The sequence below is a fragment of the Thamnophis elegans genome, chromosome 1 (genome assembly GCF_009769535.1).
Source record: "Thamnophis elegans isolate rThaEle1 chromosome 1, rThaEle1.pri, whole genome shotgun sequence".
NCBI classification, from domain to species: Eukaryota; Metazoa; Chordata; class Lepidosauria; order Squamata; family Colubridae; genus Thamnophis; species Thamnophis elegans.
The window spans coordinates 21258753-21271234 of NC_045541.1; the positions used below are offsets into that span (position 1 = coordinate 21258753).

The 12482-nt window shown below is 36.4% G+C and overlaps 1 protein-coding gene across 1 annotated transcript in view; it reads left to right on the forward strand.

The window, feature by feature from the left end:
• Window positions 1-12482, forward strand: part of LOC116522425 (titin-like) — a 309289-nt gene that overhangs the window by 55934 nt on the left and 240873 nt on the right. Inside the window, 2 exon segments of the mRNA XM_032237329.1 lie at window positions 442-630; window positions 6231-6287. Of these exon segments, the coding sequence (XP_032093220.1) occupies window positions 442-630; window positions 6231-6287 (246 nt within the window).

The window sequence follows — 12482 nt, forward strand, 5'->3', positions numbered from 1 at the left end:
AAGGATAATTGCATCTTTGATTAATTAGCCTGCACCTGTCTTCCATAAATCCATAAGTTGGCAATTGTGTGAGTTGCTATCCCAGTATATCTGGAGAGTTGTAGAAATGGAATAGCACACAATGCTCTGACTATAGTACTACTAAAATTGCCTTGTGTCTGCTGTAAAAATTTAACAAGATTTGCAAATAATGCTTCCATGAATCTGGGCCCTATAATGGTAGCTACTGACAGGAAAAAGAACATGTAAGAAAACAACGCAAAGGCAATAAGAGAGTGGAGAGATCTCAATATAGGGTTTTATATCTAATATCCATTTTAATTCTGACCAGGATAATATAACAAGATCCCAGTGTTTTCATTAGTTTCCTCATTAAGAATGAAAAAAAAATCCTCAAAAGATGTTTTCTTTCACATTTGTTTCACACGTTTCTTTCAACAGACCTCAAAATAGCTTGGTACAGCAAAGACAAAGAAATCAAGCCATCCCGCTTCTTTAGGATGACCCAGTTCGAAGACACTTACCAACTGGAGATTGCAGAAGCTTACCCAGAGGATGAAGGGATTTACACCTTTGTTGCCAGCAATCCTGTTGGCCAGGTGTCAAGCACAGCTACTCTCAGGCTGGAAGGTACAATGTGCTGTCTACAACAGAACCTGCCCTGCATTAATTTGCACGTGTTTAAAGATTAACACCCATTCATAAACCTACATGTAATTGTCTTTCATCTTCACGTCTTCTAATTCAAATAACCATCCCCATCGTCTGATGTCCAGAGTATCCATGTTCTCTCCCAGGGATAAGCTTTGCCCACTTCATATTGTTTCAGTGTTCCATTCATTTCACTCTTCCATCCTGTTTCCAATTAGCATTTAGCCTGGACCAAAAAGAGCATTTAAAAAAATCCTCTTTATTATGACCAGATTTTTTTCCCATCTCCATAACTGAAAGCAAGCAAGCAAGCAGAATCCAGAGAAGACTGCTGACTTCCTATTTTCATTTCATTTATTTCATTTTTTATTTCATTTTTCCCCATACCTTACACTAGACCACCTTTAATTATGTGACTTCATTGTTCAAAAGCAACAGCCCAAAGATGTTTTCTCTGGGTACACCAAGAATTGTGCACTATTGTAAATGCAAGAAAAGGGAAGAAATAGGATTATTTTCCTTCTTTGCCCTCTCAAGTGTGCAAAAGCTGATCTAAGATGAGTTTTAAAAGGAATTTTTGAGGATGAGGAAATGGTTTCTTTTTGGTCTGCATGTTTACATCTGTAATTTTGTTACATTTCCATATTAATCTGCACTTTTAAAAAATCTGGTCCAAACATAGCACATAATATGTATTTCAATATGTATTTCCTCTCCAAATCGGCATATAAGTAAAAATATGTATTTTGACCCATGTAAACTGACAAGAACTGCCGTGCAGTATATAGAGAAAAATGGAATATAGTCGATAGATTGGATCCTCAATTTATTTCAGGAAATGTGAATGCAATAATATTATATAATCATTCTCAAAATATCATTATCCAGGCTTCCCAAATAGAGCATGGGAGTATCAGCTGTTCAAAGAATTTGGTTCAGATATCCCACAAAGCATGTCCAAGCCTCTTTGGATATCTTTGGATATATCCTATGATGTAATACACACACACACACACACACACACACACATACATACATACATACACAGTGTGTGTGTGTGTGTGTGTGTGTGTGTGTGTGTGTGTGTGTTGATTATATAGACATCTTGGTCAATGTTGACCTGCCATGATGTATGTAGGTATATATAATCAATGTGACTATATATACATCATGGTCAATGTTGAACAATGTGATGTGGTGTGTGTGTGTGTGTGTGTGTGTGTGTGTGTGTGTGTGTGTGTGTATGAGATCATTTTTGACTATATACAACATGGACGATGTTAACCTGCCATGATGTTTGTGTGCATATAGACAATGTTGACTATATATACATCATGGTCAATATCGGACTGCTGTGATGTGTGCTTATATATGATCAGTGTTGATTATATATACATCACATGGTCAATGCTGACCTGCTGTCATGTATGTGTCAATGTTGAGTTTGAGTTGATGGCTGCCTTGACTAGTTAGACATTATTAATATAAATGACATTCAATTTATGCAAGACAAATAGGACAAGGAATGCCCACTTGAGCACAAATAGGTACATTAGCATTCTAGTGTGTTTTTAAAAATGAAATAGGAATTCTATGGATAATGTACCTAAGTTTCTACCACATCTTTAACAGGAATTTAGGGAAAAGAGTCATTCGTAAATCAGATGTGAATGTTTGTCAAAAGTAATAATCAGATTGGAAACTGGATCCCATACTGAATCCCAATTTTTGTTTGGAGTTTCAATGATAAATGTTGTCAGCAGGGAAAGGAGGAGTCTAATGGAAGACTGGTAGGAGAACAAGAGAATGCTGACTAGGTGTAAGCCATTAAAAGATGACATGCTTCTTTTCAGGGTTTAAGGTTGAAGAAGGTACCTCCTATTCCCAAAGGCATGTTTCTTCATCTGTTTCCATTAAGAAGGAATCCATTGGCCAAAGGCCCGCCTTTATCCAGCCCATTTCAAGCTGTAGCGTATACAGCGGGGAAACAGTCAGATTCCAAGCCAGGGTTTCTGCCCGGCCAAGCCCAGAAATCCTCTGGTTTCATAACCAGCAGCTAATGTTGCCATCCAAAGATGTAGTTTTCCATTTTGATGAGTCGACCGGCACAGCCATATTGATAATAGTAGATGCTTTCTCAGAACATGCTGGGCAGTATTCTTGCCAAGCCAGAAATAGTGCTGGAGATGCAACTTGTACAGCTACACTTACAGTGACCACCGAAGGTAAAGCCCCATTTTTCTTCCTAGGGATTCAGTTTGTTGCATAAATCACACATTCCAGATTGTGACTAATGACACCCCCCCCCTTTCTTATTTCATACTTCTTTAGATGTACTGTCACTAATGTGGGTAGAATTCTAGCAGTAACCAAATAAAGCACTCTTCTCTCTTCTTCTTTCAAGCGTCCGATTGTTTAGCGTTTGCCTTCCTAGCTCTATATTTCAGAGTCAACTCCTGATTTATAAAACTAAATAGATGCACACTTCAAGATAGGGAGGTGTTGGCAGTTGGTCAAATTCTCTGAGGTTTGCTTTACTCGGTTTTAAAAAGGAAAACCTGGGGACCAAATGAGAGATGACAGTTGTTCTCATGGGGATTGTAACCACCTTCAAATTGCCATGGACAATATTGCAATGAGAAGAAGAAACAAATGCTCAGCCTATCAGCATGAACACCCTTCATTTTTCATTCATCATTCATTTGTGGCTGGAGTTTCATATGTATTATGCTTCCTACCCAAAGTGCCCTAATGAATGCACCTGGCATGCCAGCCGTACCAAAAGAAGATGACATGTTTTGTTCTCATCATCTGTGATATGTCATTTTGTTTTTAAATTGGGCAATTTAAAAGGAATTCAGTATTAATCGTATGTTTTGTTACTTGATTACACAGTGCAAGCCCTAGATAGGCAAAGTTCTGGGAAAGATGTAAGAAAATCTGTCCAGGACAAATCAGAACTTTACATTGCTTTCCCTTTTGCAAAGAAGGAAAGCCAAGTTTATGTAAAGGAAATTCAGTCAATGCAAGAGACTTCAAAAGAAACACTTGTGCAGGAGTTCGGTGGAAGTTCAACTTTGAAAGTTGCAGCTGGGAAAGAAGCAGGGATGCTCCAGTCTACAATCATAACTCAGAAATCGGAAAGTGCCAAAATAGCTACAACCTCAAGTCAAGTAGAAAGAGAGACTGCTCCGAAGATTCTTCTGAAGCTTCATGATCTCATTGTGAGATGTGGTGATACTGCTCAGTTTATGTGTGCTTTTGAAAGTGAGAATTTCAATGTAATTTTATGGACCTGCAATGGAGAAATGCTTCAAGAGTCCAAAAGAATAAGAGTGTCACAAAATGGAACTGTTCTGTTTCTCACCATTCTTAACGTCCAACTTCTAGACCAAGGATTATATAGCTGTACTGTTCGTAACGACTATGGAGAAGTAACGACAACTGCTATACTAACTGTAGAAGGTGGTTATTCTGATTTTTAACCTTGTGTTACTTAACCTCATTACGGCTCATCACCTCAGCACCTATAGCTTCAGCGCTCGCATCTGATTTAGTCTTAATTTTCAGTCCCACTTTCCCCCTAGCATCTATCTCTAGCATCTATCTTTAGGCCTTGGTTCCTAAACTATGTGCATGCTTATTTAATCTGCGTAACTTGCTTTCATGCCTCTTTGCAGCAAGTTTCAACACTATTGTATTATTTTCCAAAAAGAAGATCTAATCTGTTCCAGGAAATTGAAATGTGTTCTGTAGAAAGTAAAGCAAAAGGGTTAGGTTTTTAAAATTAATATTTATCAGAAAATTGACCTTTAATTTAGCTGTTCTCGCTTTGGCATATACTGTCTTTAAACAGGTGTAATTATACTCTGAAGCATGTTTAATTTATATAACTAGCTTTTATTTTAATGGACACTTTTTCTGTTAATATCTATACAAATTTTCTTTTAAAATCAGAATCCCAGAAACATAATCAAAACAAATGCCAATTACTTTCCTTTCCTTTTCTGTTCCACATTAGATGATTATGCTATTAAGTCTTTTTTTCTGGTTAAATCCCTATTTCTTTTTCAATAGCGTTAGTATCATAATGCAATCAAAAATTTTCCACTCCTGATAGATTATATCTGAATAATAATAATTTGTATTCTTCTGATGGCTGAGCATTCTTTTTCCCTCTTTTGGTGTCAAATGACCTGGAAGTACATTCAAAAGAACAGGAAACCATCCTGAAAACAAAATAGAAAACTTGTATTTTTAATCCATTCAGTTAGCTCCTTCCAATTGATTTTTTATGCATTTTGGTAGCTGCATTCCAGGCCCTGAGAAAGAAGCTTTGATAATATTTGTAAATTTAATATGAATCTATTCCTGGCGTCTCGTATCTATAATAAAAAAATTCTAAAGAATGGCAACAAGGAAATAGACAAAGATATATTTCTGAATATATGGATCTGTTTTAGTTCCTCTAATATCATTGATACTAAATCAAAGGACAATGACATACATTTTTTTCTAAAATAAATAGAACTCTTAACTGTGGAACAGAATAGTAAATGGAAAAAGATCTTATTGCTTTTGCACTAACATGCTGAACATTTCACACCATAGTAATAACTTTATACGTCCATGTGTATCTTTCTACATTGAGATTTTGAGTGCTACAAAACCTCTAATTTTATCCTAACTTTATTCTTACCTAGCCAAAGAAGCGCAAGCCAGGACAGTAACAAAAATTACCCTTGAATCAGATACTAAAAGTATAAAATCAGTCAAAGAGTCTCAGTTTAAAGCAGCCTATGAATACAAGGAAGAATCCTCCACAGAAACTTCAAGTGTGACATTATCTTCAGCTCAAACAATCAAACAAAGGATCCAAGATTATTATCCTGACATAGTGCCCTGCGAAGAAGACATCGCAGAACCTAACACCACCGTACCAGCCTTCCTTCAATCTCTGCCCCCAGAAACCTTGGTCAAAGAAGGAAATGATGTCTCACTTTTCTGTGTAATCAAAGGTGTTCCCAAGCCTTGTGTCATCTGGCTGTATAATCAGTTGATAGTTGAGGAGTCTGCCTTATGCTCTTTAAGACATGATGGTCCCCTATGCAGTTTAAAATTACTGAAAGTTAATGAGAATCAGAGAGGGATATACAAGTGCAGAATAGTTAATTCTGCAGGACAAGCCGAGTGCAGCACACATCTGAGAGTGACAGGTTGGCAACTGCATGTTCCTTCCATATACAATCTCCTCCTGCACTGAAACTTGCTTGCTTCTCAGTACATGATATATACTGTAAAACAACTACAGATCCATGAATATTTTCATCACGTTATATTAAAGGCATGTTTAAGGCATGTTGAATTACCCCACCTTCCCCCAAAAGAACAAGAAACCCTTTTATAAGGGTTGTGGATGAATAGAACACTCTTTAGTTTCACTTTTTATAGACTTAACTGGGCATCTCCTGGCATGCACATGTCTGTATGTTTGTGTGATTTCTTTTTTCTTATAGCAATGCATCATGAAGTGTTTTTCCGTCATAGTATCCAAGTATTTCTTTCTTTCCTTATTACAGATCTGGAAAGTGTTATTCAGGAGAAGATAGAGCAGCAGATTGAAATGGAAGTTAAAGGTACAGTTTCAAAAGAATGTGTTATACTACATTTAGCGTAAAGGTTCAGTGACCACTTTAAAAAGCCTATAAGAGCAAAAAAAAATATTCTGAGACATTCAAATATTCTGCATGTTTTGGGTTTTTTGTGTCTAAATATGCTCTAGACATTTTGCACTAGGGAGAAGTACGAGTTTTAAAGTAGATTGAAAGCTTTCATTTTATAGACCTGCCATTTTTATTTTCAGTACATGCTGTGCAGCTGGTTGCAAAAGCTTTCCTTTTACATATCTCCTTCTAATGCATGAGGACCCTTACAATTCCACTGAATTTCTAATCATAATTTAAAACATTAAATTAATTTGTCAGTAAAATTGGGGTGGCATTTTGTTTATGAAGTGGTTTTATGCAAGAAAATAAAGTGATCGATTTTCATTGTGCCCTCTTGTCGTATGCATTTAATTCTCCACAGTAGATTTCTTACCTTGGCTTGCAGATAGAATAGTTGGTTATTGTTGCTTGCTCCTTTTTTCTTTCTTTTCTTCTTTTGCATTACATTGTGAGGTTAGCAGCTGTATTAGTTCGAATAAACGCCTTCTCATTTTAGCAAATTACTTATACTTAATTTTGAATAGTTTTGAAAATAATCTTTTTAAGTTGTTTGGCCATCGTAACTCACAAAGAGCTCAGAAAGGGCGTTTATTCTATTGTCTGCAAGTCAGGTAAGAATCTTTCCCCCCTTTGAAAACAAAACATATACATTACATAAAAAAGCTTTTGGGGCGGTAAAACATGCACTCACAAGAACATGTCCTTTTGAGATTCATTTTTACTTGTTGCTGAAGAAATTTTCCACAGTTGGAAGAAAGAACCGACCAATGAACGATTTTCGAGTCAGAATCATTAAAACAGAGCAAGTGTTGCGTTTATTCGAACAAATATGGTGAGTGAATTTTTTTATGTATTTGGGATGAATTTGTAGCATGCTCATTATTCATTTTTTTCTCTATCTATTTGATGGAAGAGCAAAGTGTGCTGCAATATAATGTTATTCTCTTGCAGAATTGTTCTTTGGTGAAGAGCCAGAATATACAGCAGAAAAGTCAGTTGATGAAGAAGAAACCTTTGCTGATTCAGAAGATCTTCTGGGATCTTTTTCTGAGCAGAAGTGTGCAAGTAGAATCAAAGCTATGGCCTCTTGTCCTGAGAAACTGAAACCTTCTTTCCTACAAAAGTTAAAATATCAGTCAGTTTTGGTTGGAGAGCCAGTTGTTTTTCAGTGCAGACTAAGTGCTTATCCATCACCCAAAGTTACATGGTTTCATAATAACAAACAAATCCCCCAAAGTCTACGAAAAATAATAAAAAATAAGAACTATATGGATATGCATGATTCCAGTCTAGAGGTTAAGGGTGTTTTGGAAGAGGATTCAGGGAGCTACAAGATTTTTGCTATTAATAGTGAGGGTTCTGCTGAGTCCATAGCCTCTTTGTTAGTAATTCAAGGAAATGAACAAAATGCCAAATATGTAGAGTTTCTAAGAAAGTCAAAATGTACCCGTGAACATGTAGAACATATGATGCAGAAAAAGAGAGATGATAGGGTTAAAGTTGACCTGAGATGCATTGGTTCGCCATTTGATAAGAAACAGGAGACCGAGAAAGCTTTAACCAATTTGTCTCCTATCAAAGGAAAGATAAGGACAATTAGTTTTGAAAATATACCGTCTTTAAGACAGGAGCTTACGTATGACAATGATTGGATAGGAAAAAAGCATCTGGATAGGGTAGGAGGTGACAAAGAGGCTTTGCTTGATAATGAGATCAGGCTGAAGCTACAGCGTCTTCGTGAGGCAAAGAAAGTTATGTTAGAAAAGAAAAAGGCATCAATTGAAGCACAACATGTGAACAATACCGGCTTTAGGAATAAGAGAAAGCCATCAACTCCTCCAGTCTGCCTGGTAGATCAGGTAGGAACAAAGAGGGCTGTCTTTCAGACAATTGAGCAAATCAATGAAAAGAACACGCCATGCCCAGAAGATCTGATCATAAGACATTCCAATAGAAAGCTTGAAGAAACTTCAGAAAAGTTTCATGTTAGAATGGAACAAATTCTTGGCCTTTCTACATCTTTCCAGGCTCCCCCAGAGTCAGACGAAAGAAGCAGTACAGGAAAAATCTTCCAAAAGCAAAAGATCTTTAGTGGAACAATGAAACAAGAAGATCTAAAACCAGTTTCACTGACAGAAACTGGATGGATGGGTTATACTGACATCCAAGCAAAGTCATTAGAAACAAAAATGGATACCCAATTAGAGGAACATGCTAAAAATTTCACACCTGTAACATCTGCTAAGAAAACCCCCACCCCTCTGGTTTATGTACTAATGACAGATAATGTCAGTGAGACACAAAAACCAGAAGTGGTGATGTCTGATACAATTACATTTAGCATCAATGAACCTACAACACTTTGCAAGAGCAAAAGTGTTGAAGTGGAGAAGTCAGTAAGTGAACGTTCTTTTGAAAGCAAAGAAAATGTATCGGAAGGACTAACTGAAATTAAGGAACATTATGTCCAAGTAGAGATTCCTCCGGTGCAAAATGTGGAGCCATGCCCTCCTTTTTTTATCCAGGAAATTAAATCTCAGGAAGTACGTGAAGGAGAGAGTTGTACTTTCAACTGTGCTTACCAAGCCCATCCATACATCACAGTCACTTGGTATAACAATGACAAACCATTATCATTACGCCAAGATTGCAGCATTAACACCACAAAAAATCATTCTGCATTGACATTCTCAGCTGCTACTCGCAAGCAGGAAGGTTCTATCACTTGTGTGATATTTAACCAATACGGAACTGCAACAACTTCAGGCATGCTAAAAGTGAAAGTAAAAGAGATACCTGAATTGGAACAATTTAGTATATGTAAAGTTAAACTATTGCCAGATTATACAGAAGAGGAAGAAGAACTTAGTTTGGCATTTGACAGTAGGAAAAAATATGAACCAGTTTTAAGTGCTCCTGGTAAAGCCACTCTCTTTCTTCCACAAGTTCATGTCCATCAACCTTGCATTTCCAAAACAGATCAACTATCTCTTCCATTGGAAATCAAAGTAACTGCCCCAACCCCAACTCCAGAACAAGGAGAATTTAAAGAAATAATTCAGACTGAATTTATCTCAGAAGAACTTCCTGAAGAACAAGTCTCCAAAGCATTAAAGCATAAATTTAAATTTTCATTTGATGGAGTTCATGATCCCCCCAAAATCTTAAAAGAAATTCAACCAAATATTAGATGTAGAGAAGGAGATTCGGTTGTACTTGAATGTCTAATATCCACAGAATCTCAAGTAGTGATAACATGGCTTCAAAATAACCAGGCTTTGGTATCCAATGACAATTTTTGTTTTGAAGAAGGAAATGGCATTTATAGGTTACACATTTGTAAAGTTTCTTTAGCAGATGCTGGCATTTACAAATGCATTGCTGAAAACAATGCAGGTTTAGTGGAAACTGCTTGCAATCTTTTAGTAGAACCCTCTCAAGAAGTATTTTCCAATATCATAGATCAAACTGACTTTAAAACTTCGCCAAGCCAAGCCAAAGACATCCAAGAACAGATTACAAAGAACAGGAGTATTATTTTGAGTCCTCAGTGGGACTAATGAAGAGCAATTTTTATAATAAACAACACCGTGTAAGCCAAGAGTTCCAGAATATTAGTACGGTGGAGAAGATGCAGGCGCAGAAGATTTCTACAGATCATCAAGAAATGCTCAAAGTAAGAAAAGGGAGAACATCTAGAAGCCCAATTATTGGCAAAACTGTTTCGCCCCACTTTAGCTCTGGTGCAGCAGCAAGAAAAATAGATCAAAATAAAGAACGAATGGGGAAAACGCCCCCACACAAAGTTGTATTTGAATTAAAGGAAATTCTTCCTATTAGAGAAAATATTCAAGAACAAATTGAATCTCGGGAGCCTATCAAACTATGTGTAACTTCTGATAAATTGGATCTCTCATTTGATGAAATACAGAATGAAGAAAAAATGGATAACAAACAAATCAGACTTAAGTCAGAGGATGCACATGCCCATGATGAATATTTTGTTTCTAAAATAAAAGAAACTGATAGAAACAAACAGAAAATAGCCATACAGGCTATAAAGCAAGATGCATATACTAAGAAAGATATTGCTAATGAGACAGGATCTATAAATAAATTAGAGTCATACCCAGCTTCCTATGATACTGAAGCTGTTCTTTATAAGCAGAAGGAAAATATTGTCAAAGGTATTTCAGAATTTGAAATAGCAATTGTTTCCAATAAGGACAAAATAATAAAAAATGTTGAGAAAAAATCATTTGAAGAATTTTGCAAAGAAAGCCAACCAAGAGAAAATGCAATAAACAAATTAAAACATAAATCATTTCTGGAGAGAGAAACAGTTTTCAATCAATCCATTCAGCAAATAGAAATGAATACAGGTGTTATTCAAGACCATACAGGTGTTATTCAAGACCAAAGAGATCTTCGGCAGGAAGCAATGCATGCAAAAGGAAAATGTTCTGTCTCTGTTTACTCAGATATAGAAACTGATGAAAGACATCTTGAAAGCACAGAAGCTGAGGTTATGGATAATGCTCAGAGGATGCTAGCTTTAGAAGAAATCAGACCTTCTGATCAAGGATTTTCCAAAGTAATTGAACTTGTAAAGCAAGATTTTAATGAGCATCAACATTCAGTGCCATCTACAAATAAGAAATTAGAACAAGTGCACCCTGATGAAGAGAACAATAATAAGCTAAACGAGGCAATGCAGCCAGAAGAAGTATGCTTTAGAAAACTTTATTTTGCCTCTGAAGGAATGATAGCTGATGAAGAAGATATCACAGACAATAAACCTCAGATAATGCATCCCACTCAGAAAGATTCATTCTCTGTGGAAGAGAACATGGAAAAAGAATGTGCTCTCCCAGAAGCTCTTCATCTAAAATTAGCTTTTTGGAACATAGAAGGTGCTGACCAGCAGCAGGAAGAGAAGCTGTCACAGGAGGAAAGACCTCTTAAATTTCCATCTTCTGCTTCTGATGAAATAGAAGCACTTCAAGGGCATGAATTGGTTTTCACTCAAGAGGTTTCTGATGACAGCCAATTCCTGCTTAAAAGCAGTTGCCAGCAAAAAGACCCCTGGTCCCAAGAAAAAGAATTGCAAACCCAAGAGCCAATTTTTGATCTAAAAGCACATGCAGCTATTTTCTTCCCAGAATGTTTGTTGGAAGAGGCTGGCAAGGTAGATACATGCCCTTTTAGTCGGAAGTCTGCTTTTGAGAAGGTGGAGACAGAAACAGAGAGTTTCATAAAACAGATGGAAGACAAAAATGTGTCAGGAAAAAACATTTTTTTACCTCAAGAACTTTGTCAGAATAATAAAGGAGAGTCAAAAGAAGATAATATCACAGAACATGAGTTGGCAGTAGAAACAGAACTATCTATAACTCAGATACTGAAGAATGCCTTAGAAAACACTGACATCTCTGTTGAGCCTAGTGAACACAAAAGAAATATTTCTGAGGGAGTACCACTTAGCATGTCAAGTGAAGCCTTTATGAAGGAGTCTTCAGAACCCACCCCACATAATAAATATCTTCAAATCAAAGTAAGAGAAACCAGTATCCCTGAACACGTTGATACTGACAGATTGACAGATGAAGAAACAGATAGTTTTATATCTGATATGAAAAAAGCTGCATTTGAAAAAGGATCTCAAATTGTTCATAAAACTCAAGAAGAAAAAACATTGTTCACTGAACATTCCTTTATTGAAGAGACTACAGACATTTCTTTAGAAAAAAGCAATAAGCAGAAACCTATGGATAACCAAATAATAACAGAAGAACATTCTGTCTTTCAAGAACCACTTGATTTTTCAGCCAAGGAACTTTCGTTATCACAGTTCCTCATTTTATTAAAAAATGAATCAGTTATAAATCAACATGAAGAGACCAAACCCATACATAATCTTGAAGAACAAGAGCAAAGTTCAAAAACCCCAAGTGAAATTATCAGTCCTCCCCTCAGAAAACTAAATGAAGAAGCTGTTCTCCCATCTCAAGAGATATACAGTTCTCCTGATGGGACAGATGTTTGTTTTACAAAATATTTGCTTGCTGCCAGTGAAAAGAAGATTCCAGATGAGAAAGAAAGCTC